Source organism: Chlorocebus sabaeus, chromosome 21 (genome assembly GCF_047675955.1).
Source record: "Chlorocebus sabaeus isolate Y175 chromosome 21, mChlSab1.0.hap1, whole genome shotgun sequence".
NCBI classification, from domain to species: domain Eukaryota; kingdom Metazoa; phylum Chordata; class Mammalia; order Primates; family Cercopithecidae; genus Chlorocebus; species Chlorocebus sabaeus.
Genome location: NC_132924.1, coordinates 43,735,284 through 43,761,044, shown reverse-complemented (window position 1 = coordinate 43,761,044; position 25,761 = coordinate 43,735,284). Strand labels below are relative to the sequence as shown.

The following is a 25,761-nucleotide window of genomic DNA, read 5'->3' as shown; positions in this document are numbered from 1 at the left end:
AAACTAATATTGGGCTTTTGAACATCAGAATGATGAGATTAAAAGGATGCCTTTGAAGGTTACGATCAGCATTTTGTAGGGGAAAGTGTGTAGATAAGTATTAGTGGCAAGGGGATAGGTAGAATTGACTTAGGTCAGTCTTGTTAGCAGGCACGTGGGGACCTCAGCAGGGAGCTGGTCAAGGCCAAAACTGGGTGGAGAGCTACTCACAGTGGCAAAGGTTAGGGTGTGGGAATTGAGAGGGTGGCCCCAGTAAGATCAGATGGCGGCTCCAAAAACAGAGCACCCAAAAGACACAGTAAGCTTGGGCATGATACCAGCAACAGCCAGCATCAGAAGAATGGATGTGATGGGTAGAACACAAAGATAGGAAATCTAGGTAATAATGCAAGAGAGTTGAACAGATGTGATAATGCAGAAAGTGCAAGAGAAACCAGCTTCTCCTCAGGAAAGGATATAGACACTAGGGCTAGCAAGCTTCTAGGGTCTTCACATCACCTGCAGCTCAGGGTAGGGCCGCAGTCGAAATGGGTACAAGGGCACAGAGCTGATATAATATAGAGAAGAAGGCGAATCAAAGGAAAAAGCTAGTCTAATGGCTAACATAAGAGGGAGGATCAGAGGGTGACAACCCAAGAAATGCCCAGACACCCAAGGCTGGGTGCTCATATGGCAGACCTTGGGCTTATCCACGTTAGTGGTAAAGGAGAAACAGAGGGCATATGGAACCACCACTGTGGGTAACTGTTCCATTGCTGTGATTAATTTAAAATCTGCACCAGGTTGCAAATTCAAAGGTTTTGATCCTGCTTTTGTTAGGTCTGGTTGAGAAGCTAGCAAGTTTCTTTCAGAATAGCCAAGGAAGGGGAGGTGAGAGACAGAAAATAGGGGTTGACCCTTGAAGCTGATGCAATACTGCAGGTAGCAAGAACCTATAATTTAACTTTTTGAAATTTTAGCCTACTGATGCATGCTTTGAAGAAGTACTTATGCTTAAGGAGTAGAGGAAAGACAAAATTTGGGGAAACTTGAGATGTGTACACATTCAACTTCTGTATAATTTTGAATAACTGTCATGTTTAGGAATTGGATTTTCTTATTCATTTAGATTTCTGATTACTTGACTTATTTAGAAAACATTTTTGGGCATAGGTTTTTCCTATGTCTGTTTTTCTTGGGTTAGCTTAAATTTCCTGCCTTATCATTAATATAAATCAATATTTCTTCAATAATTGAAGACTGCACATTACTCACAGTCCTTACTTTGTATTGAAGAAATGGAAAGTTTAGTTTTAGACAATACTTTATTAACTCCAGGACAAACATGTTTGTAAATGAGGCCCCAATTTCAGCTTCTCTCATCTGTTGTAAGAATTCAGTACATCACACCGATGATGTTGAGGGTCCCGTTTAACTCGAAGGGACTTTGATTCCATGGTTTCCTTACAAGTCTAGGGCATATGCCTATATACATTAAAAAGGTTACTCAAAGATTTTGCTTCTTTGAATATATATTAATTATTAAACTTTGCATAAATAGCATTTTAGGGTGTTTATTAAAATTTCCCAAATTTGGTTACCCAAATTCTGTAACCAAACAGAGGGACACACAAAGAGTCTTATAAGTGAGTCAGCTAATGGAGGGAAAGTTCTGTTTCAAGTAAATAAAAGGAGAAAATCTAGGCTTTTTTTCATGTCCACATAATGTGACCAAAACCTTTCTAGCTGTTTCACACATAAACGTTTATATTAAATTACAGTGGTTGTGTGAGGTATTTTGTCTCTTTTGTGGAAATGAAGAATCAAAGATTCAGAGACATGTATTAATTGGTTACTAATATAGCTGATAATACAACTAATATTATAATATTATACAACTAATGCACCGTAATACAGCTGTACAGTAATATAGCTGGCACAGCCAGAATTTACCTTAAACTCTAATTCTAAAGCTCATTTTTTTTCACTGTCCCTTTCAGAAATATGGCTGCATATATAAGCTTTTATAAAAGAAATAGTCAAAATCCATTTTTTCCAGATACTGCAGTTGTGAAGTTTATATCAGTATATATTGCTGAGTCAATAAAATCAGTTTAACCCCATAGATTAACCCAAACTTTTAAAAATATAGTAATTTAGTATTTCCCCAGATAAAAATCAGCTGAGAAGTTGCCCTGGTCTACAGATAACCTTATGAGAGGGATGGCATTTAAGTTTCGCCTTCTATGCCAGTTCTTATCAATTGATAGTGGCTGCCTGGATACCTGCATAGAGAAAGAATCTGAGGTCATGTCTCAAGTCAGCAGGAAGGAATTCTAGGATCCATGAGAGATGAAGGCCATGGTCACGGTAGGGGAAAGTAGCAGCTCAAGTACTGGCCAGAGCTGCCACAGGTATTAGTAAAGTAGTATGTGTTTTGGAATGTTAGTGCTCAAAACTGTCTTCTGCACTGAAAATTATCTTGATCAGTCTTGGTTTTGAGGCTTAGTGTTTCCTAAGCTTGCCTGATCATAAGAATCATTGAAGATAATCATTTAAAAATATTGTTTCCCAAGCCTCTTATCTGAAGATTCAGGACGTCAAGAGTGGGAAGCCAGGAATTTGATGACTTGGCAAGTTTAGGAATGTATGAGTTGCCAGTATTTTCGGAAAGCCCCTGTGAAGGACAAAATTCTTATTAATGAGTAATAATTTAAGATGTAATTTTCCTAATAGAGACTTGAGCACTAATAGGCAAGAAGCAAACAAAAGATCAATTTGAGGTTGTGTGCAGTGGTGCACTCCCAAAATCCCAGCGCTTTGGGAGGCTGAGGCAGGAGGATTACTGAAGCCCAGGAGTTCAAAACCAGTCTGGGCAACATAGTAATACTCCATCTATCTACAAAAGAAAATAACTTAAAAATTAGCAAGGCATGGTAATAGTCCTGTGGTCCCAGCTATTCGAGAGGTTGAGGTGGGAGGATTGCTTGAGTCCAGGAATTTGGGGCTGCAGTAAGCTCTGACCTACACCAATGCATGCCAACCTGGGCAATAGAGTGAGACTGTGTCTTGAAAAAAATTAAAATAAAAAAGGTCAATTTGATGGTGACTGACTGGAGATAGAGAAGTTCAGAGCGTGTGATAGCTTACCTACCTTATCTGAATCTGCCCCAGCTTGCTGACTTAATCTCATTCTGCTGTGCCTCTTGCTCACTCTACTCCAGCCACACTGGTCTTCTTCCTGTTGCTGTAATTCATGCATGTTCCCACCTCAAAGCCTTTGCTCATGCTGTTCTTCCTGCATCTTCTGCTATGCTTGGAGACCTTCACAGGCCTAGTTTTTCTAATCCTTCCTTAACTGGTAGGTTATTAAGTGGAAAAGCCAAATGGTAAGTATACTAGTCTGTTCTCATGCTGCTAATAAAGACATACCCAAGAGTGGGTAATTTATAAAGGAAAGAGGTTTAATGGACTCACAGTTCTGCATGACTGGGGAGGCCTCACAATCGTGGTGGAAAGTGAATGAGGAGAAAAGTCCCATCTTACATGGCAGCAGGCAAGAAAACTTGTGCAGAGGAACTCCCATTTATAAAACCATCAGATCTCATGAGACTTATTCACTACCACAAGAACAGTATGGAGGAGCCACCCCCGTGATTCAATTATCTCCACCTGGCCCCACCCTTGACACATGGAGATTATTACAATTCAAGATGAGATTTGGGTGAGGACACAGCCAAAACATATCAGTAAGCAAGGAGGAAGAAGAAAAGCACAATTTTCAGTCTGTGAAACAGGCACTAGTCATTGCCTGTTCCACAACCAGAGACTCTTTAATGTTGCAGAAGGGAGGCTCCCTTCCCATGCCCTAAGCAGTGAGTTATGCCAGTCATTACTTAGCATTTGCAATGAAATCAAGAAGAAAAAAATTAACAGTTTTCCTAGAAAAGAAAGAAAGAGAATGACGCATATAAAAACAGAAGAAGAAAGTCACTAGTTGCATAATAATTAATCAGGATAAAATATGTTATTTAAAACCATTCAATCACTGCCTTATCTTTTCTCATTCTTACAGGGTACCCATAAGTATAATCATCTGACTGTATCTTTGAAATAGAATTAGGATTTGGGAAGCATCTTAATAAACACCAACTGAAGCCACTCTGAAGAAAACATCATTAATCATGTCATAGACAAGAGATTCTGTCAGCATCACATTTAGAAATTTATATCCAGACTAAATTCCCGTAAACAACTCTTGTGTGCATTAGGGATTAGAAAAAAATGAAGGCTTCTTGGTTTACTAAAACACTAAAAAAATATTGTTTAGGCCTAATTTCTCAAAATGAAACCTACCCAGGTACATGTGGTTTCCCAATTGCAGAATCTTTCCAGTACAGTTCAGTTTGCACAATGCTGCTGAATTCTCTTTAGAAAGTACTGTTTTCTCCCAGTGCTCTGGCTCATGCCTGTAATCCCAGCACTTTGGGGAGCACACTGCTTGAGGCCAGGAGTTTGAGACCAGCCTGGGCAACATGGTAAAACACCGTCTCTACTAAAAATACAAAAAATTAGCCAGGTGTGGTGGCACACACCTGTAATTCCAGCTACTCCAGAGGCTGAGGCACGAGAATTGCTTGAACAGGAGAGGCAGAGGTTTCAGTGAGCCAAGATTGGGCCAATGCATTCCAGGCTGGGCAACAGAGCAAAACTCCATCTCAAAAAATAAAATAAAATAAAATAAAATAATATGAACTAAAAAAAGAGAAAGAAAATACTGTTTTCACTGCATCAGCCATCTACTGAAAATCCACTTAAAAAGCTACAAGGGCTCCTCACTGCTCTTTTAAATAAATGAAAAAAATCCTTAGGCTGGTATTTAAGATGCCTACTTAGTTATTCCTAGGTTTAACTATCATTAAGTAAGGTTTATACCAATTTTTAAAAATCAACCAAAGCACAATAGCTATTTAGTACTTGATTAGTCTATTTAGATGCTATTCCTGCCTTCTGCTGAGATGGTTGACTACATCTATGAGTCACACACTTAATTTCTTCAGCAAAAGGTTATCTAGCCACACCGTTGGCCTTCTATTCAGAGCATGATTTTCTAACAATGAATTTCCTAATTTTTATGTTCTTTGCCATCTGGATAGGCTAAGAAACTCGACAAATCATCAAGTTCTGGTTCCTGTTTACTTTATTCCTTCCACATTTATCACTTTCCTCTCCCCTTTTACTATAAGTAGCAAGGAGGAACCAGGCTGCATCTTCAACACTTAGCCTGGAAATCTCAGCGAAACATCCAAGTTCATCACTTAGAAGTTCTGCCTTCCATCCAACAGTAGAACACAATTCAGTCATGTTTTCTGCCACTTTATAACAAGGACCGTCTTTCCTTCAATTTCAAATAACATACCCCTCATTTTCTTTTGAGGCCTCACTGGAGGCATATTTAATGTTGATATTCCTACCAACAATCTGCTTGCAAGGACACATATTCTCTAAGATGAGAGAAGCATCGCTTCCTTCTGAGCCTTCACCAGAATCTCTTTTAACAATTCTGTTTCTACCAACAGTCTTTTCGAAGCAATTTAGGCTTTTTCTTTCATATACCTCAGCATTCATTCAGCCTCTACAATTACCCAATTCCAAGGCCACTTCCACATTCCTACATATCTGTTATAGCAGGACTCCACTTCCTGCTACCAGAATCTGTATTCGTTTCCTGGGGGGCGGGGGAGCAGTAACAAATTACTTATAAACTAGGGGCTTAAAACAACAGAAATTTATTCTCTGGAGGCCAAAAGTCCAAAGTCAAGGTGTCAGCAGTGTTGGTTCCTTATGGAGACACTGAGGGAGAATCTGTTTCTTGTGTATTTCCTAGCTTCTGGTAGCTGCTGGCAGTCCTTGGCAATTCTTGGCTTGTAGGCATGTCACTCTAATCTCTGTGTCCATCATCAATGACTTTCTCTTTTGTGTCTCTGTCTCTCCAGCCTCCTTTTGCCTATTCATTCCTGTAATGGTATTTAAGGCCCAGCCGAAATCCAGCATGATCTCACCTTAAAATCCTAAACTTATTTACATCTGTAAAGACCTTTTATCCAAATAAGGTCACATTCACAGGTTCTGGGCGTTGTGATTTGGTTATATCCTTTTGGGGGCCACTATTCAGCCTACTATCCCTTTCGCTCCCCAAATTTCATGTCTGTCCTCATGTAAAACATCTCACCCCATCTCAACATCTCCAAAAGTCTCAGCCCCTGATAACATCAACACTAAGTCCGAAATCTCAGCTAAATATCATCAGCTCAAAAGCCTCAGATCTTGTCATCTAAATCAGATATGGGTGAGACTATGGGTATAAATTATCCTGGGGCAGCAATTCCTCTCTATCTCTGGATCATGAACATGGAAAACAAGTTACCTACTTCTTAAAATACAATAGTGGGACAGGCATTGCAAATCCTTATGCATGAATTGGGTTTACAAGATATATCCTTATACATTCCCATTCAAAAAGAGAGAAATTGGAAAGAACAAAAAGGTTGTCAGTCCCAACTCTGAAATCTAGTAGGACAAATTTAAGTAAGTTTCAAGACCTAAGACTAATTCTCTGTGGCTTGACGCTTGCTATAGACAAAAGGTTTTCATCTCCCCAAAATTCATATGTTGAAATCCTAACCCCTAATATGATGGTATTAGGAGGTAGAACCTTTGGTGGGTGATTAGATCGTAAGGGTGGAGACCCCATGAATGGGATTAATGCCCTTATAAAAGGGATCCCCAAGAGTTCCCTAACCCCTCTGTCATGTGAGGATACAGTGAAAAGACAGCTGTCCATGAACCGGTAAGTGGGCCCTCACCAGACACAGAATCTTCTAGCACCTTGCTCTTGTACTTTTCATCCTTCAGAGCTGTCAGAAGTAAATTTCTGCTGTTTATAAGCCACCCAGTGTATGGCAATTTATCACAGCAACCTGAATGGACTAAGACGATGCTTCACTTGTTGGGGCCACAGCTCTAGCCTCTGAGTCTGCAGCAATAGCTCCATTAGCCTCTGGGCCTATGGTGGCAGCTCAGTTTGCTTCTGGGGTGTCCTCAGCAGCCCCAGCTGGCCCCTGCACCACTCTGCCCTTAGATCATTCATCCTCTCTCAAAGGGTAGCACACATTTGTAGCTGAGTATCTTTATCAGTCTGTTTCTGGCTGTAGAATCCCAGAAGTCATGTTTCAATCACATCTTTTATGAGTTCTGAGTTTTGTACCCTTCTTAAAAAGGGCTCTCGGACAGATGTGGCAACTCATGCCTGTAATCCCAGAACTTTGGGAGGTTGAGTCGGGAGGATTTCTTGAGTCCAGCAGTTCAAACCTCCCTGGCCAACATGGTGAAACCCCATCTCTACTAAAAATACAAAAATTAACCAGGTGTGGTGGCATGCGCCTGTAATCCCAGCTACTTAGGAGGATTGCTTGATTCCAGAGGAGGTGGAGGATGCAGTGAGTCGAGATCACTAGCCACTGCGCTCCAGCCTAGGTGACAGAGGGATACCCTGTTTCAAAAAATAAATAAATAAATAAGGCCTTTTTAACTGTAAAGGTATATGTGATTCCACATTTTCTCGTGCTTTACAATTCTGTTTTTTATAACCTTTCCTCTGGAATTTATTCTTGTGCATCATTTAAGGATGAGATAAAGCTGTGGTTTCCCAATCAGTAGCTAGTTATCTGGCCCTATTGATTGATCAATGCTTTATTTATCTATAATATGCCAGTTTTATCATATATATGAATATTTGATGTAATGCCTTTTTATTTTATTTATTTATTTATTTATTTATTTATTTATTTATTTATTTATTTATTTTAAAGAGATAAGGTCTTCCTATGTTGCCCAGGCTGGTCTCTTAACTTCTGGGTTCAAGTGATTCTCTCATCTCAGCATTTTAGCCTCTGGAGTAGCTGGGACTACAGGCATATGCCACCATTCCTGAGTTGATTTAATGACATTTTAACAGAATCCCCCTTCCCTCTCTCTCTCTTTCTCTAAATATGGTTGTGAGCTCTCAGCCAATGGGAATTGGTGTGTAGTGTGACGAGCTGTATAAAACAGTTTTCAGGCAATAAGCGTAAGAACACCATAGCTTCAGCTAGGAGGTGCACTGCTTAGCTACCATAGGGTGAATATATTCTGCAGCATGTGTTATTTACTATTCAGTGGCCTGTCTTTTATTTATTTTGTATTCTGTAGAGAAGTTTGTCCCAAATGACTAAGTGTGTGAAAATAATAATGTTGAATATGCTTCACATAAGCAAGAAAATAGTGTTACAATGGGTCTTAAAAGTAGAGGCCTCGGAGAGGCTTTTGAAGAGGCACTTTCCAGGGTACAGTCAAGGAAGTAGAAGGTTAAGATCATGCAGAAACTAGATATTGGTAAGTGCTAACTTACATTAAAAAGGCCATCCTAAGCATCACTGTGATCTGGATTGACCAACAATTGTATGAAGATAGCTAGGAAAAAACTATGGCAGGAGTCTCATCCCCACTTGGGAGAATCTGAGTAGACCGCAGAAGTGGTTGCCAAGGCAGGATATCAGGAAAGCATCTCCATAGGGACTTTGCGATAGCAATTCTCTGATAGAGTTGATTCAGTTATGTACCTCTTTCCAGTAACACAGTCCCTCCACTAAATAGGGCATGTGTGTACTAAATTCCTGTAAGTATACCTGAGTCTGTTTCAGGAATATACATTCTGCAATATTAATTTATGTGTCCATTCCTGCATCAATATCACATTTTAATCACTGTAGCTTTGAAATGTTTTAATGTATTGTAACGTAAAAAAGATCTTGAATATTTTTGCTTATTTACTTTTCCAGATGAACTTTAAGAAAAGCTTGTGTCAAGTTCTCTTTTCTTAAAAATCCCTTTGGCCAGGTGCCTCACACCTATAATCTCAGCACTTTGGGAGGCTGTGAAGGGCAGATCACTTGAGGTCAGGAGCTCAAGACCAGCCTGGCCAACATGGTGAAATCCCTTTTCTACTAAAAAAAAAAATACAAAAATTAGCAGGGTGTCGTAGCAGACACCTATAATCCCAGCTACTGGGGAGGCTGAGGCAGGCAAACCACTTGAACCCGGGAGGCAGAGGTACAGTGAGCCAAGATGGGGCCACTACCCTCCAGCCTGGGTGACAGAGGGAGACTCTGACAAAAAGAAAAAAAAAAAATCCCTTTAAGATTTTGATTGGGTTCACACTGACTTGATAGGAAACTATCATGTTTGCAATATTGTTCTTCCTATCCAAGTTCATAATGTATTTATTCAGGTATTTTCTATATCCTTTAGCAACTTTTTTTCATACAAATCCTACAGTTTTAGGATTTGTTACTGGTCATGTAGATTTTATTGTTTCAGGTTATGGAAACATTTCTTTCGATTATGTTTTAAAATTATATTTTACTGGTATTTAGGAAAGATGTCATTTTATCTTACATGCTTTCACTTTACTGACCTCTCTTATGAATTCTGAGTTTTTCTTTTGATTGTTGGAATTTTTGTTGGCAATCATGACATCTTCAAATAATGAAAGTCTTTCCTTCTGGTAATGATACCGCTCTTTTTTTCCTTGCCTTGTTCCCATTGGTTTAGAAATTTAATGATAATGTTTTCAATGTTTCATCATTAAGTATGCCCTTAATTAGGTCTATGCCAGATTTTCTCTAGCAGGTCAAGCAAGCTTTGTTCTATTCCTATTTTACTGAGAGTTTTATTTTTTAATAATATTGTTAAGATGATAGTAGTAAAGTTGCTGTGCTATATATGGTCTACATACATTTCTTTTAAAAATTTATTAAGACTTTTTATGAACTATTATGTATTTTTTTCTTTTTAAAAAATCTTTAAAACCTGTGAAACCTATTATATTTGCTTCATGCATGCTTGAATTGTAAATTATGTTTAATTTCTATATTAAGTTGTGATAATGAAGTCATTTAAACTCTATAATACCTTTTCTTGATAATTTATGAGAGTTTTGTCAAAATTTCCTTCTTTGATTATGATTGTACATTATTCATTTCTTCTTATATTCTCACTGTTTTGCTTTTCTTTTTATGTTTCCATGTTGAGTTGTTAGGTGGATAAAGATTCATGATGATTATAACTTATTGGTGGGTTTAATCAGCAAAGCACGTTCCACTTTTGTTTTGACTTAAACTATGATTGCTCATTTCTTTTTGTTACCATTTACTTGGTATATTTTTCTCTACCTCTTTATACCAAACTTTTTAGATGTGTGTCCTATAAATAGCATATTATTAGGTATTTTAGCTACCCAATCTAAAAATGTATCTTTTATAAAATTAACCTATTGACTTTTCTGATAATATATATTTGGCACTTTATCCTTGCTATGTTTTCTTTCTTATTTCCTATCTTCAGCTCGATTTGTGGAGTTTTGCTTATTCTCCCCCAAACTCCCACTCCACCTGTTTTTTCTTTCTAGGAGTCTGGAAGCTATTTATCCTATTCCTTTATTCTCTGGCTTGCTCCTTGCCCTTGAATTTTAGAAAATACGTTGTTTAAACTCAGGTTTTTCTATAATGTGAATGATTGTTGTTGATAACCTCCATCCAAAACTAGGCAAGATCCTGAATATATTTACACTAAGCCTAACTCCTCCCAGCCTCCCATATTTTGCGGGCATCATCTGGTATTTTACAGATTTTTTAAAAAATTACTTCATAATGTGGCCCAATTTTCATGTGAGTTTTACCTTAATAACGGCCATAATCCTTATAGTAACTTCATAAAAATGATTTTTCTATCAGTTTCACTTCTTTTTTTTGCTTACCACCATCTCTTTTATTCTCTGTGTTCTTCTTGGCTGTATATGTTTTTTATTTTCAGTATCTCCAAGAAGTACTTTCAGGAAACATTAATGGTAGTATTTTCTGAGTTCCTTAATATTGTCTTCATATGTCAATGATAGTTTGGCTAAGCACAGAAATTTAGGTTAAAAATAATATTCCTTTAGAACTGCAAGGAAATTATTCCATTTTGCTTACTGCCCAAGAGTTCAAATGAAAAATTTAAAGCAATCTGAACATTGTTTCTTTAAAACTTTCTTGTTTTTTACTCTTTGGAAATTCTTAGCGATTTTCTTTTTCTTGGAGACCAGAAATTTCACATGATAAATCTAGGTGTGGTGCTCTGCACCACTCCTCTCCACCCCACACACATATGCAGATATTTTGTTGGTTTTCCCTAAAAAGGACAATAACAACACTTTAAAAATATAAATCTGAGGTCATTTGAGGGGCCAACAAAATACAAGGAAGGGAGATAAAAGTTAAGTGTTTAAATTTAACAAAAGGCACTACAATGTCACCTAACATCTACTACCATGGTGGTAACAGACTAAGGAAGATTAAGTTACAGCAAAAATAACTAATATAAATATTAGCGATTACATAGCAAAAAGTGGGTTTGCTTTCCAGAAGACTATGGTACCCTGGCCATTTGGGCCCAGTAGGATATTTAGCAAGGAAAAGGTCAAGATGGGTGGAGGTAAAGCTAAATCAAAAGCAACAGGTATAACTGAGAATCCAAGATAGATAGTCTCCAAATAGATGGTGACAGATCTATCTTCCTTCTCTCAAGAAGCATTTGCTGTCCTTTGTTGCTTCCTCTCAAGATCCCAGTGGCTGTTCAAGCTGAAAGTTACCTATTCCTGTCTTTCAGGGGGTTCAGCAACCAGAACTAATTTTGTGGTTGCTCAGGGCTCTTGCTGCAACTGAGCATAGAACTTGGAGAATTTGTGACACAAAGCGGGGGTTGGGGCCAGGGGGTAGATTGGGTGGCTTTATTGCTAGTTGTTCTGAAAAAAGAAAACTCTGAAGCATTCACACGTAAGTTTTCCAATCACTTTCAAATACCTCTACAAAACACCCTCAAACGTCTGACATCTTGCAGCAGAAGGGCTATAGTTAAAGCTGCTGGGCTCACAAAATCATCAAAAAAGCCAGATGAGACAACCCAGCCAGGAAATCCTAGTGATTATTCTTAACCTGTTTTTTCCTAATTTAAGGTAAACTCTTATATACCTGATGTGGGATGTAGAAAGTTACACTGGAGCAAGCTGTGACTCTTCTGCTGAACTTTCACTCAAACCTAAGAAAAAATAAAGGCAAGATTTATTTTTATTAATCTTATTTTATTTTAAAATAGCATAACCTAGAAGTTATTCTGTTATAAAGGAACATGGCTGAACAGGTAGGAAACAGATTCCCCATTATGAGTTCTCCTTATGGCTTCTGCAAGGATCATGGAGATGTCAATTACTCGTATTTTGGAGCAGTGCTTCATCTTATCCTCTTGAGGTATGGTATTGGTGACTACCACTGCTTCAAAGCATGCAGTGTTGATGCGAGAAATGGCTGGGCCAGAAAAGATTCCATGAGTCAAGATAGCATAAACTCTGGTGGCTCCAGCTGAGAGAAGTTTGTCAGCCGCGAGGCAGATTGTACCACAAGTGTCTGCCATGTCATCTACAAGGATAGCCACACGATCATTCACATCTCCCACTAGCACCATGCAGTCCACTTCATTGGCCTTCTTCCGTTCTTTATGAATCAAAGCAAAGTCCACATTCAACTGGTCTGCAATGGAGGTCACTCTCTTAGCTCCACCAGCATCTGGCGAGACAATAGTGCAGTTCTTCCACTCAGAGATATTCTCCCTTATCCACTTCAGGACAGTTGGCTCTGCATACAAGTTGTCTACTGGGATATCAAAAAAGCCCTGAATTTGAGAAGCATGTAGGTCCATGGTGATGATATGATCCGCACCTGCTATAGACAACATATTTGCAACAAGCTTGGCAGAGATTGGGGCCCGGCTCTTATCCTTCTTATCCTGTCGGGCATAAGGGAAGCATGGGATGACTGCAGTAACTCGGCTAGCTGAAGCAATCTTGCAGGCATTAATCATGATCAAAAGCTCCATTAGACTGTCGTTGATTTCGCCACAACCACTCTGAACGATGTAGACATCCTCTCCACGCACACTCTCATCAATTTCCACGCAGGTCTCCTGGTTGCTGAATTTCTTAGTCACCACCTTGCCTAGCTCCAGGCCCAGGCGGTCGGCTATTTTCTGGGATAAGTCCTGGTGGGAGCTGCCGCTGAAGATTTTGATATTCGGCATCCTGGCCAACTACCAGAGGCAGTCTGTCGAGCGATCCAGCTGCTGCTGAGACTGGAACGGAAGTGAAGTACAGACTCTAACGGCTTCCGGTTGTTACTCAACCGTTAGAGTCCCTTCCCCCTTGCGGCGCGTGGTCCCAAATTGACCCTGGGACTTTTGAAAAAATTCCTGCTTGCCACCTCCCACTTCACACTTTTGCTTGCCATCTCCCACTTCACACTTTTAAACTAAATAATCAAGAACTTATACTGTATGGAATTTTTTTTTCTATTGGCACCAGTATTAGTTTCCTAGGGCTATTTAAACAAATTTGAATGCATAAAAACATAAAAATTCTACAAAGCAAAACCCAAGTTTAAAAGGAAAATTACCTACTAAAGTATACGCAAAGGATTATTTTAGAAAGAATTTCCCCAATGAAGTGAGAAAAAGACAATAAAATAGAAAGTTGAAAAATGGCATAAGTAGGCAATCACAGTAAAAAAAAAAAAAAATGGTTAAGAAATGTGAAACAATTGAGGTAATCAAGAAAACGCTATTTTCACACATCAAGTAGTCAAAATGTTAAGATGGATAAGGTCTTCTGTTTGGATGGAATGTATAAATATGTAGGTTTTGCATGGCTAATTTTGCACATAAGCTTTGACTCATCATGTATACTTCTAGGAATCTATTTCAGAGAAATTTTCACAAGCACCCCAAATATATATGGCTACATAGTAGTGTTGCTGTATTCATTCATTCAATAAATATTTTGTGAACACCTCCTATATATCAGGTATTATACTACTTCTAGGGCATAAAAATGGTGCATGACAAACAGTAATTGCCCTAGAATTGTTTATAAAAGGAAAATCTGGAAACCAACAAATGTTCATCAATAGGTAAATTACCAAATAATTAATGGTGTATACATATGCAACCATCAAACAGATTAAGTGTAATCATGTGGAAATATCTCCTAGGTATTTTTCTAAAGGTACAAAGTCAGTCACAAAAATATGCATAGTATTATGTTTATGTATTTAAGATTATGTGATACTGAAAGCATCCAAGTAGCATGGAAGTCCTCTTTATAATAATTACCTTTGGAGAGGGGAGTAGGTTGTGAGAGCTGAGAATGAAGGAGGACTGTTATATTTTACTGTTGTCAGTGTGGCATTTGAACATTTATTACTTTTATAATAAAAAAGATGAACAAAATATATTTGGTAATTAAATGTTTGTTAGCAAATTTTAAGCATACAGCTTCCATGGTGTATTGGGGCTGGAGATAGTGAGGAAGAAGGTAGAAAGGACCATAGATGCCAATAATTTCATAAAAATAATGGAGGCATCAGATACAGATCAACCATTTATATCTTGCTAATTGTGTGCCTGACATTTGGATACCAGGATGTTTTCATTTAGCCTAAACCAAATCATCATTTTTTTCATATTGTAAAATAACCAAATAATTTAATAGATTTTCTCACCACACTTCTGGGCTTCCTTAATGTGTTGGGTTCATGAATAGGATAAGCTCAGAAATTGGATAAGAAACGGGGTAGGCAACAAAGATGGGTAACAATGTCTGTGAAAAACATTAGTTAGCTATAAAAAGGTAGTTTTATATATTGAATGAGGTATCATTATAAACTCAAATAAACAGCTATGTTTTAAATATTACACCAAAATGATTTGCTGCTGATCCAATCACCTCTCTCCTGACATCAACATGCTTTTCTCCCTGGTTCAGTCTCTTCCTGGTTGACAGTGTATGCCAGCCCATTTCTGTCTATAACTCTTCATTTGTGTTCTTTTTATCAAAAACATAAAAAAATCAACAGACCTACCTATACCACATAATTCTCACCCTTAGCCAGACTACATAAAGTGATTTCTAAAGAAAATCCCTCGGCTTAATTTAGAAGCACTAAAAAGTATTTGTAGTTTCAATTTATGTTTCTCTTACTATTCTCAGTGTGTCACACATTTTTCAGTTTTTCTAAGAAAACAAAACAGATTCTAAACAGGTTTAATATTACCTAAATAGGATTAAATGCTAATGTAAACATTTAAAACCCATACATGATTGCATTTTCCTTGAGGTGTTAAGGAGGAGAAATTTTTGTCTTGTTGCTATTTTTGTTTCAAGCTCTAGCTGTTGCTATATGTTATAGTTCCAGAAATTTGTCTACAGTCATAAAATGTTAAAGATAGATATGGCCTTAGAGACCACCTAGTCTGATATTGCAATTCACAGACAGGGAACTAAGGCTCAGAGAAATGAAGCAACCTGCCTGGGATCTATCAGCTAAATAGAGGCAGAGTGTGGATTAAAATGTGGGATTCCTGAATTTCCAAGTAGGGCGGTATCAACTATACACTTTTAAGCCTTTTCTTTGAGATTTATCAGAACAAAGGAAAAATTTAAAAGTACTACAAAATATTTGCATAATTTTTTTCTTTTTTACCAAGCAACTACAATAAAGAACAAAATTCCAAACACGAGACTGGAAAGTTGTTTGCTTAAAAAAAAAAAAAAAAAACCTTTCCAGAAAGAAATGAACCATTAGTAGTGTCAGGGAAGTAGCTTTGTTATTCTGACATTTCTGTTACCTACCTGGTCTATTGCAAGGGGATTTAGAGTCTGTTTACTTTGGTCTCTGTAGGTTGAGAGGGACATCTGTTTTATCATTGACTGCTTTTCACAAGTTACAGGTAGGAATGATGCCTATTGAATAGCACCTTCTATTAAGGACATTGTTTCTTAAATTACTCTGGAAACAAAATTGTGATATAGAGACAATGCCTTATCTTTCTCTTTCCCAAGGCAAGCATATTTAAATGTCATCTTTATGGATCTGTGAGAATTATTGTATTTTGAAGGTCTTTTGAGTCAATACCCAGAATATATATATACACATAACCTTGGTAATAGTTTCTTGCTTTACTGATTATTCTTTTACCCTTCACAATTCCAACATAAATAATTCAAAGAGAGCTCTGATGCAGCTTGATCGGCTAGAGAAAAAAGAAACTCAGTCAGTCCTTTCAGAAAGTGAAGAAAAATGGATGTTGTATTTTAAATGAAATAAATGCTTTCACTAAACATATTTGCAGTTGACAAAATGCTGGATGTTTAGGTGGCAATTATAGTTTTTTGATAAACTGTCAAATCTTGTCACAACACATGTTACAAACAAGGACAGATTTAGATGTCCTTTATGACAGTTTTGTGTAGGTTGAGAATGTTTGGCAGTTAATTTCAAACGAGGAACATATTTTTCTTTCCAGCAGTTATCTGCTTGTTTATTAGGCAGAGTTTCTTTGTGCCTTTAATCTTAACTCATTTGACTTACAGTTCCAGATCATTATTGTAACATTACTTTACCTCATTTATTTTATTCATAATAATCATCCACAATACTTTGAGAAAACAATTTCCTACAAAGCTTCACATTGATATAAATGCTTTAAGGTTTGTTTTGTGATTGTTTATGACTAAAGTTGACTACTCTGAGTGTTTACTGAGCTTTTGGTTGGAAATCTGTCATTTATACAATAAGTGTGTAGATAGCAGCTAAATAAAGCTGAGTGAAACAAATAGAATAGGAGAAATTTTTGTGATTCAGAAATGTGGCTTTAATTCTGAGTGTTATGTTAGACTCATGAGGGTATTTTTGAAATGCACTTTGGAATTTAAAAAAACTTCTTGGTGAACTTAAAAATCTTAGTGTAAAATAATAATCTTGGAATGACAACAAGGTTACATGAGCTGAATATGTCATTGTAAAAGACAGACAAAGGAATACATAGAGAGGTTCCATAACTAGCAAATTGCAAATAAAAAAAAATCTTTTCAATATTTCTGTGAGATATTTTAAAGTATTTCAAAGTAGTTTTTGATAATGAATATTTGGTTTTTCACATGCAATGTCAGTCTCATGAAATCAATAAAAAGATATGTTAATTTTATTTTGACAAAATCCAAGCTTCATTTATACTATTAAACCTCTTTAAAAAGACAGTTCTTTCCTCCTCAAAAGTGACCATTTATTTAATTCTAACAATAAACATTGAGACCAGTTGTGCACTCACCTAAGTGAAAATTGTGTACCATTTGTTTTGGAATGGCTCTGCAATTCTCAAACTTCAGAGCATCAGGATCATTGGGAGGATTTGTTAGAACACAGATTTCCACGCTCCATCCCCAGAGTTTCTCATCAGTAGGCCTGTGGTGAAGGCCCACAGTTTGTGTTTCTAACAAGACACTAGACAAGACTGATACTGTTGTTCTGGTGAACACACTTTTGAGAATCTATTTCATTTTATCCAAATTTATTGGCTAGATGCTTTCCATAAGATTCTCCTATTATATTTTTTGTATCTGCAACATCTTTAGTACAATTCCCTTTGTCATTTCTGGTATTAGATTTGTGTAATTATTCTCTTTCTTTTTGATCAATTTCACCAGCAGTCTATTAATTGTATCAGCCCCTTCCAAAAAACCTAATATTTGAAATGGTTGATGTATCATACTTCATCGGCTACTTGTTTTTCACTTTATTGACTTCAAGATTATTTACTATTTACTTTCATCTCATCTTTGAGTTTATTTTGCTGTCCCTTTTCTAATTTGAGATGTGTGCTTAGCTTACTATTTACCACTAGTAAAGCTATATGTTTTTCCTCTAAGTACTATTTTACCTGAAGTTTTATGTGTAGTATTTTTGTTATTGTTCAGATAAGGCCAGTTTCCAATTTGGGTGGCAATTTTTTCATTTCAGGGGTTATTTTATGGTTTATTTCTTCATTTACAAATATATGGGACATTTCTAGATATTTCATTGTTTTGGGTTTCTTGGTTAATCACACTATAGCCAAAAGACATATTCTCTGTGATTTTAGTCCTCTGAAATTTGCTGCAACTTTTCTTATGGTCCTCCATGGTCACTTTTCATGAATATTTTGTGTGTGCTGAAGAATAAATGTACTCTTGAGTGGTTAGGTGCTATATACATACTCATTCATTAGATCTGAGATCTGATTTGTTTGTAGTAGTATTTACATCTTCTATAGATTTCCTGAACTTTTTGTCTGCTTTATCAAATACTGAAAGAAATAGGTTTCCACAGTGACTGTTGGTATATATGTATTTCTCCTTACATAGCCCTCTCTTTCTTATTTCTCTTTATATTTTGAGGCTTAGTAGTTACCTGAAATTTAATTTGTCATAATTTTTTGATGAACTGTGATATTATTTTAAAGTAACACTATTTTTTTTTCTAGTGCTGCTTTTTGCCTTAAATTCTATTTTGTCTGGTGGTTATTTTATTATATTAGCTAACTTTTTAGATGCATTTGGTTTATTTTCCTATTTTTTAGTTTCAATTTTACTGCATGTTTATGTATTAAATGTGTTGCTTATAAATAGGATGAGGTTAGATTTTATTGTATCTCGTAATCAAAGTTATAAGTTAACGAATACCTTTCCCCTCCTCTCAGAAAATGCAAAGACCTTCATGTCATTTAACTTCACTTATTCCCTCCTGACATAAACGGTAGCAGTCAGCTATTATCATTTTGTCTTTTTTCTTTCTTTTACTTCCACATTCACATTATTATTATTTTATACAATCAGTGTCCCTTTAGATACATGTACCTATGTTTTACTGTCTTTGGTCTTCTTTTATTGTCATATCTCTAGGCTCTTATTTGGTATGACTTTTCTTCTGCTTAAAGTATATCGTTACAAATTTTTGAGGTGCTACTGGTGAAAAAGTCCATTTTTTCCTTTTTCTGATAACATCATTTCACCCTCATTCCTTTTATTTTATTTTATGTCAGTTTTTGGGGAACAGGTGGTTTTTGGTTACATGGACACATTCTTTAGTGGTGATTTCTGAGATTTTGGTACACTGGTCACCTGAGCAGTGTACACTGTATCCAATGTGTAGTCCTTTTATCCCTCATGTCCCCTTCCACTCTTCCCCCAACTCCCCAGAATCCATGACAGCATTCTCATGCCTTTGTGTCCTCATAGTTTAGCTCCCACTTATAAGTGAGAATATAGAATATTTGTTTTTTCATTCCTGGTTACTTCACATAGAACAATCATTTCCAACTCCACCCAGGTTGCTGCGAGTGCCATTATTTCATTCCTTTTTATGACTGAGTAGTACTCCATGGTCTACACACACACACACACACACACACACACACACACGCCACATTTTCTTTACCCACCTATTGCTTGATGGGCATTTAGGCTGGTTCCATATTGTTGCAATTGCAAATTATGCTGCCATTAACATGTGTGTGCAAGTGTCTTTTTCATATGACTTCTTTAACTCTGGGTAGATACCCAGTAGTGAGATTGCTGAACCAAATGGTAGTTCTACTTTTGGTTCTTTAAGGAGTCTCCATACTGTTTTCCATGGTAGTTATACTAGTTTACATTCCTATCAGCAGTGTAAAAGCATTCTCTTTTCACTACATCTATACCAATATCTATTATTTTTGGATTTTGAAATTATGACCATTCTTGCAGGAGTAAGGTTGTATCTCATTGTGGTTTTAATTTGCATTTCCCTGATAATTAGTAATGTTAATAATTTTTTCATATGTTTGTTAGTCATTTGTATATCTTCTTTTGAGAATTGTCTATCCATGTCCTTAGCCCACTATTTGACGGGATTAGTTGTTTTATTCTTGCAGATTTGTTTGAGTTCCTTGTAGATTCTGGATATTAGTTCTTTGTTGGATGCATAGTTTGCAGATATTTTCTCTATGGAATGTCTGTTTACTCTGCTGATTATTTCTTTTGCTGTGCAGATGTTTTCTAGTTTAATTAGGTCCCATTTATTTATTTTATTTTTGTTTTTGTTGCATTTGCTTTTGTCTTCTTAGTCATGAACTCTTTGCTGAAGCCAATGTCTAGAAGAGTTTTTCTGATGTTATCTTCTAGAATTTGTATGGCTCCAGGTCTTAGATTTAAGTCTTTGCTCCATCTTGAGTTGATGTTTGCATAAGGTAGGTGACAGACGAGGATCCGGTTTCATTCTTCTATGTATGGCTCACCAATTATCCCAGGACCATTTGTTGAATAGGGTGTCCTTTCTCCACTCTATGTTTTTGTATGCTTTGTCAAGGATCAGTTGGCTGTTACCAAACTATACCCTGTAATATAGTCTGAAGTTGGGTAACGTAATGCCTCCAAATTTATCCTTTTTGCTTTTCTCATGTGGGCTCTTTTTTGGTTCCATATGAATTTTAGGATTGTTTTTTCTAGTTCTGTGAAGAATGATGATGGCATTTTGATGGGAATTGCATTGAATCTGTAGATTGCTTTTGAAGTATGGTTATTTTTACAATATTGATTCTGCCCATCCATGAGCATGGGATGTGTTTCCATTTGTTTGTTTGTCTGTGATTTCTTTCAGCAGTGTTTCATAGTTTTCCTTGTAGAGATCTTTTACCTCCTTGATTAGGTATATTCCTAAGTATTTTTATTTTTTTATTTTTTTGCAGCTAGTGTAAAAGGGGTTGAGTTCTTGATTTGAATCTCAGCTTGGTTATTGTTGGTATATAGCAGTGCTACTGATTTGTGTACATTAATTTTGTATACTAAAACTTTACTGAATTCATTTATGAGATCTAGGAGCTTTTTGGATGAGTCTTTGTGATTTTCTAGGTATACAATCAAAGCGGCAAACAGCCACAGTTTGACTTCCTCTTCACTGATTTGGATGCCCTTTATTTCTTTCTCTTGTCTAATTGCTCTGGCTAGGACTTCCAGTACCATGTTAAATAGAAGTGGTGAAAGTGGGCATCCTTGTCTTGTTCCAGTTCTCAGGGAAAATGCTTTCAACATTTCCCCTTTCAGTATAATAGATGACTTTTATTACCTTGAGGTATGTCCCGTCTATGCCAATTTTGCTAAAGGTTTTAATCATAAAGGGATGCTGGATTTTGACAGATGCTTTTTCTGTGTCTATTGACATGATCATTTGATTTTTGTTTTTAATTCTGTTTATGCGATGTACCACATTTGTTGACTTGTATGTTAAACCATCCCTGCATCCCTGATATGAAACCACTTGATCATGGACTACTATCTTGTTGATCTACTGTTGGATTCAGACAGCTAGTATTTGTTGAGGAGTTTTATGTTCATCAGGGATATTGGCCTGTAGTTTTCTTTTTTGTTTTGTTATGTAACAAAATATGTTTATTCCGTATCTTTAAATTGGAGCATTTAGGCTCACTGCAACCTCTGCTTCCTGAGTTCAAGTGATTCTCCTGCCTCAGCCTCCCGAGTAGCTGGGACTACAGGTGCGTGCCACCACGCCTGGGTAATTTTTGTATTTTTAGTAGAGATGGGATTTCACCATGTTGGCTATGCTGGTCTGGAACTCCTGATCTCAGGTGATACGCCCACCTTGGCCTTCCAAAGTGCTGGGATTACACGAGTGAGCCACCGCGGCCAGCCTGAAACTATTTTTAAAATACTTAATGTAAGAGCTGTTCTATAAGATGTGTCTGGTAATTCCAGAAATATCTGAAAATTTTGGAGTCTGTGTCTGCTATTTATTTTGTTTTGCTCATGATGACTTTTTTCCTTTTGTGCTTGTTTATGTTTAACTATGTACTCTCATGAAAATAGAATTTATTTCTACTAAAATTCTTTGAAGTCTAAAATGAGTTTCTTTTTTCTAGAGATAATTTGTTTCTGACTTCTGCTTGGAGAAGCTACTAATCTGGGACTATCTTAAGTCAAGTACAGTGCTATAGTTTCCCCAGATTATCTTGGTGATATAACCCCAGATGGCAGAACTATGCAAGAATGGCCTAAAGTCACAATTTCTTAGGTATCTTCTCTCTCACACCTCCTCACATCATTTTCATCTGCTGGCTGCTGTGCTCACAAGTCATTCCTCTCTGCTATGGACTGTGGGGACAGGCTTCCTTCTGATTCACCATTACTCTGAAGATCGAGCACTCTCAGGTCCCAATTTAATGAGCAGAAGGTCTTCTATTAGACTTTTCACCTTGGGCAGGCCCTGGGCCTTAACTTCTATCTCCCTTGGCTAATGAAGTCTTTAAAAAAGAAGCCTGAGATGATTATATCTAGTCTTAGCTCTTCTATCAATAATTTAGGGTGAGCCTGTGCTCACATCCCCTCTCTGAGGGCGGAATGGTGAGAGCCACAAGCCACAATGGCCACTGGCAGAGAACACCTGTGCCCTGAGGAGAAGCCATCTTAGGAAGATCAGTGGCAGCAAAGGTTGTGCCATGGTGGCGGATGAAGAGGTTGGAGTAGACAAATATGTGGGATACTGTATTAAATAGAAGAAACTAGTAGTCTGAGAAATTGTCAGAACTAGTAAGACACTTTGAAATGAGGTAAGTTTTAGTCAGAACTAGTAGGATACTTTGAAATGAGGTAAGTTTTAGAATTAGTGTAAGTTTGTCTCATAATTTTATTTACAATTCCAACTTGGTTTTCCCATGTCTGATAGGACCTTGGAAATCAGGTCTACATTTGTATTTATAATATACTCCAGGTCAGTGCAAATGAGGCAGGAGAATAGGGTCTGGAGTCAGGAAATCTAAGGCCCTTTCGTGGTAACTGGATATCAGAGGCTTCTCCCTTTTCAACCCCTCACTTTTCTGTGTGGCCATTGCAAGATGAAAGTACCACTGATTGGTCCCCTCCTGCAATCAATCAGACTGGTTATGGGCTTACTCTTCCTGTTCCACGACCAATCAGACTGGTCTCAGGTCACTACTTCATTTGCATAAAGTGAACCAGTGGAAAACCTCTAAAGGGTATTTAAAGCCCCAAAACTTCTGTAAACAAAGCTTTTGAGACACTTGCTTGAGCTCGCTCTTACACTATGGAGTGTACTTCTGTTTAAGATAAATCTGTGCTTTTGCTGCGTTGCTTTGTGTGTTTTGTCCAATTCTTTGTTCAAAACATCAAGAACCTGGACAACTACCCTTAACTGGTAACACTAACAGACACTAAATATGTATAATAAATATATATTCTACATACTACCTTCTAGTAATTCATCTTTAAAATGTTACTTGTAATTGTTGTTGACTTTAGCAGTTTACTTCACCAACAGTCAATTTTTGTATAAATACATTCTGCTTCATATCCTTGTATGATAATTTGCTTCTTATCAATTCAATTCATGAGCTCTCATTTCAAACAAACTACAATGAAGAACAAGAAACAGCTTATTAGTGTCAATCTGTTTTATTCCTTTTGTAGACATAGGAAAAAGAAGTTTTGTCAGTGGTTAATCTAATACTCTATTTCTTAAAAACTACTTATTTTTAAAGCAATATTTCATTGTCACTAACTTTAGTTCTTTTATCTGTTTGGGGTGCAGAAAAATGGTGTTTAATGATCTTTCCAAGTACGAGTAGAGCAAAATAGTTGATTTCTTATGTCCTTTAAGTTTAATCTAACTGGAGAGGGGCAGTTTGGTGTTGTGGATATGCACACAGACTCTGGTGCCAGACTGCCTGGGTTTGAATCCTGGCTCATTAACCTAAGATCTGGGTGATTTTGGGCAAATTACTTAACACATCTTTGCCAAATTTTCCTCATCTGCAAAATGAATAGAATAATAGTGCTAGCCTGTTAAGGTTGTTAGAATGAAATAAATCAAATGTAAAGGATTAGAAACTTTATACATTATATGTGTACCACATACACTTTATACATATAAGCTAATTTGTATACAGGATACAGATAGGTGTTGAAATTTTTTGAAAACTGATAGTGGAGTCCTGGTCTACATGGGCACCCACTCCAGGTTCTTTTTTACTTGCCATTTATCTTCCTCCTAAAGGGGCAAGAACAGTGAGGTAAAACAGGTAAATTATCATCACGTCCATTTCTCTCCAGGGAGTGAGAGTGAGCTGTGATGAGAGGGGAACACGCTGAAGGTAGCTCTGTTCCAAAGAGTTTATGCTTCCTTCTGTTTCCTCAAAGCAGGTGAGTCTTCACCCAAAAACTCCCCAGTCAGCTGAGATTTGGGAAGGCACTGCTTAATTTGAAGTACAAAGTGAGGATAGAACATTCAGACTAATCAATAGGGTGGGGATCTGCAAAATCGAAAGCAGGACAGTGTAGCCTAAAGAATGGCAACAAAATGACCACGAGTGGTGTGGTGTGAGACCGAAAGGAGCCTTTTTATGTCGTGCCTGGGGAGAGTTTTCCGGTGAGAGTGAAGCCTGGGTCTATAGGTGGAGCAGGTTTTTATTTCCTTTCTCCATGGATTGAGGTGTGTTTACTTTGACATCTTAATGAATCCTTCTAATAACAGGCTCTCTCCACATGCAAGGATAGAGTGAGTTCCCTTTTAAAAAAAGTTTAGTCATAAGGCCATGTGAAAAATTTCTGGTTAACCAAAAAAGGACTGTTTCTTGCTTTCCTCAGTTTATCTTACAGGGATTAAGCATATTTTAAACTACAGATCAAAAAATTCTTTTAGTGTTTTAATGTTTACTCTTTTTTTTTTTTTTTTGAGATGGAATCTCACTCTGTTACCCAGGCTGGAGTGCAGTGGCCTGATCTTGGCTCACTGCAAGCTCTGCCTCCCAGGTTCATGCCATTCTTCTGCCTCAACCTCCCAAGTAGCTGGGACTACAGGCGCCAGCCACCACACCTGGCTAATTTTTTGTATCTTTAGTAGAGACCAGGTTTCACCGTAGCCAGGATGGTCTCGATCTCCTGACGTCATGATCTGCCTGCCTCGGCTTCCCAAAGTGCTGGGATTACAGGCGTCAACCACCACATCCGGCCAATGCTTACTTCTTATAACTCTATCTTAAGTCTCCATTTTTAGTATATTTTATAGCAATAAATGGTGACTGGGAAACATACTCTTCCTCTGCTGAGATTCTATGATAGCAGACTATTCCTCACAGCAAGACATCGCTGGAACATTCTGAATAAGAAAATATATGCCTTATTTATAAATATCTCTGGGGAAGGAAATTCCATAGACCCTTTTGATGATTTTCTATTTTTAAAAATATAACTCATTTGGGAAATTCTCTTATATCTTGCTTAAGTCTCTCTGCTGAAGTTTAATCTCATTCCTGCTCATTCATTCCTCAGTAAAGATGGAGAGCAGCTGATATCATCCTCTTTATATACTTGAGAACCCTCATTTAAAAACCCCTTTGCTGAATAATCTCATTTTGTCAAGGTCTTCATTACTGGTCCCATTGTTAAATCCTTTGATCATTTTAACTGGCCTCCACATCTCTCTTAAATATCTGAATCTAAACAATTGAGCTCCTGTGGGTCTGACCAGTGTAGTATTACACTGGATGTGTCACTCCACATTCCTAATGCTTAATTACTATTTATACATTCCAGTATCACACATGCTTTTTCAAGAACAGTAAAAGCAGTTCAATGGAGGCGATACATTATCTCCTAGCATTTATTTGTGTCGTAGGTAAACTAAGGCCATTTGAAAACAAACACCCTCCGTTACACACACACACACACACACACACACACACACACAGTGTATCTTTATGGTAAATGTTTTCTAA

The 25,761-nt window shown here is 37.2% G+C and overlaps 1 protein-coding gene across 1 annotated transcript; it reads right to left on the bottom strand.

The window, feature by feature from the left end:
- Nucleotides 1-12,179: 12,179 nt before the first annotated feature.
- On the bottom strand, nt 12,180-13,448 carry PRPS1L1 (phosphoribosyl pyrophosphate synthetase 1 like 1). The gene has a single exon (XM_007981961.3). It carries the CDS (start codon nt 13,186-13,188, stop codon nt 12,232-12,234), a length of 957 nt encoding a protein of 318 aa, XP_007980152.1. The 5' UTR covers nt 13,189-13,448; the 3' UTR covers nt 12,180-12,231.
- Between the last annotated feature and the right edge of the window lie 12,313 nt (nt 13,449-25,761).

Coding starts and splice junctions, on each gene's coding strand:
- PRPS1L1 (XM_007981961.3), bottom strand. CDS start 13,188: ATGCCGAATATCAAAATCTTCAGCGGCAGCTCCCACCAGGACTTATCC.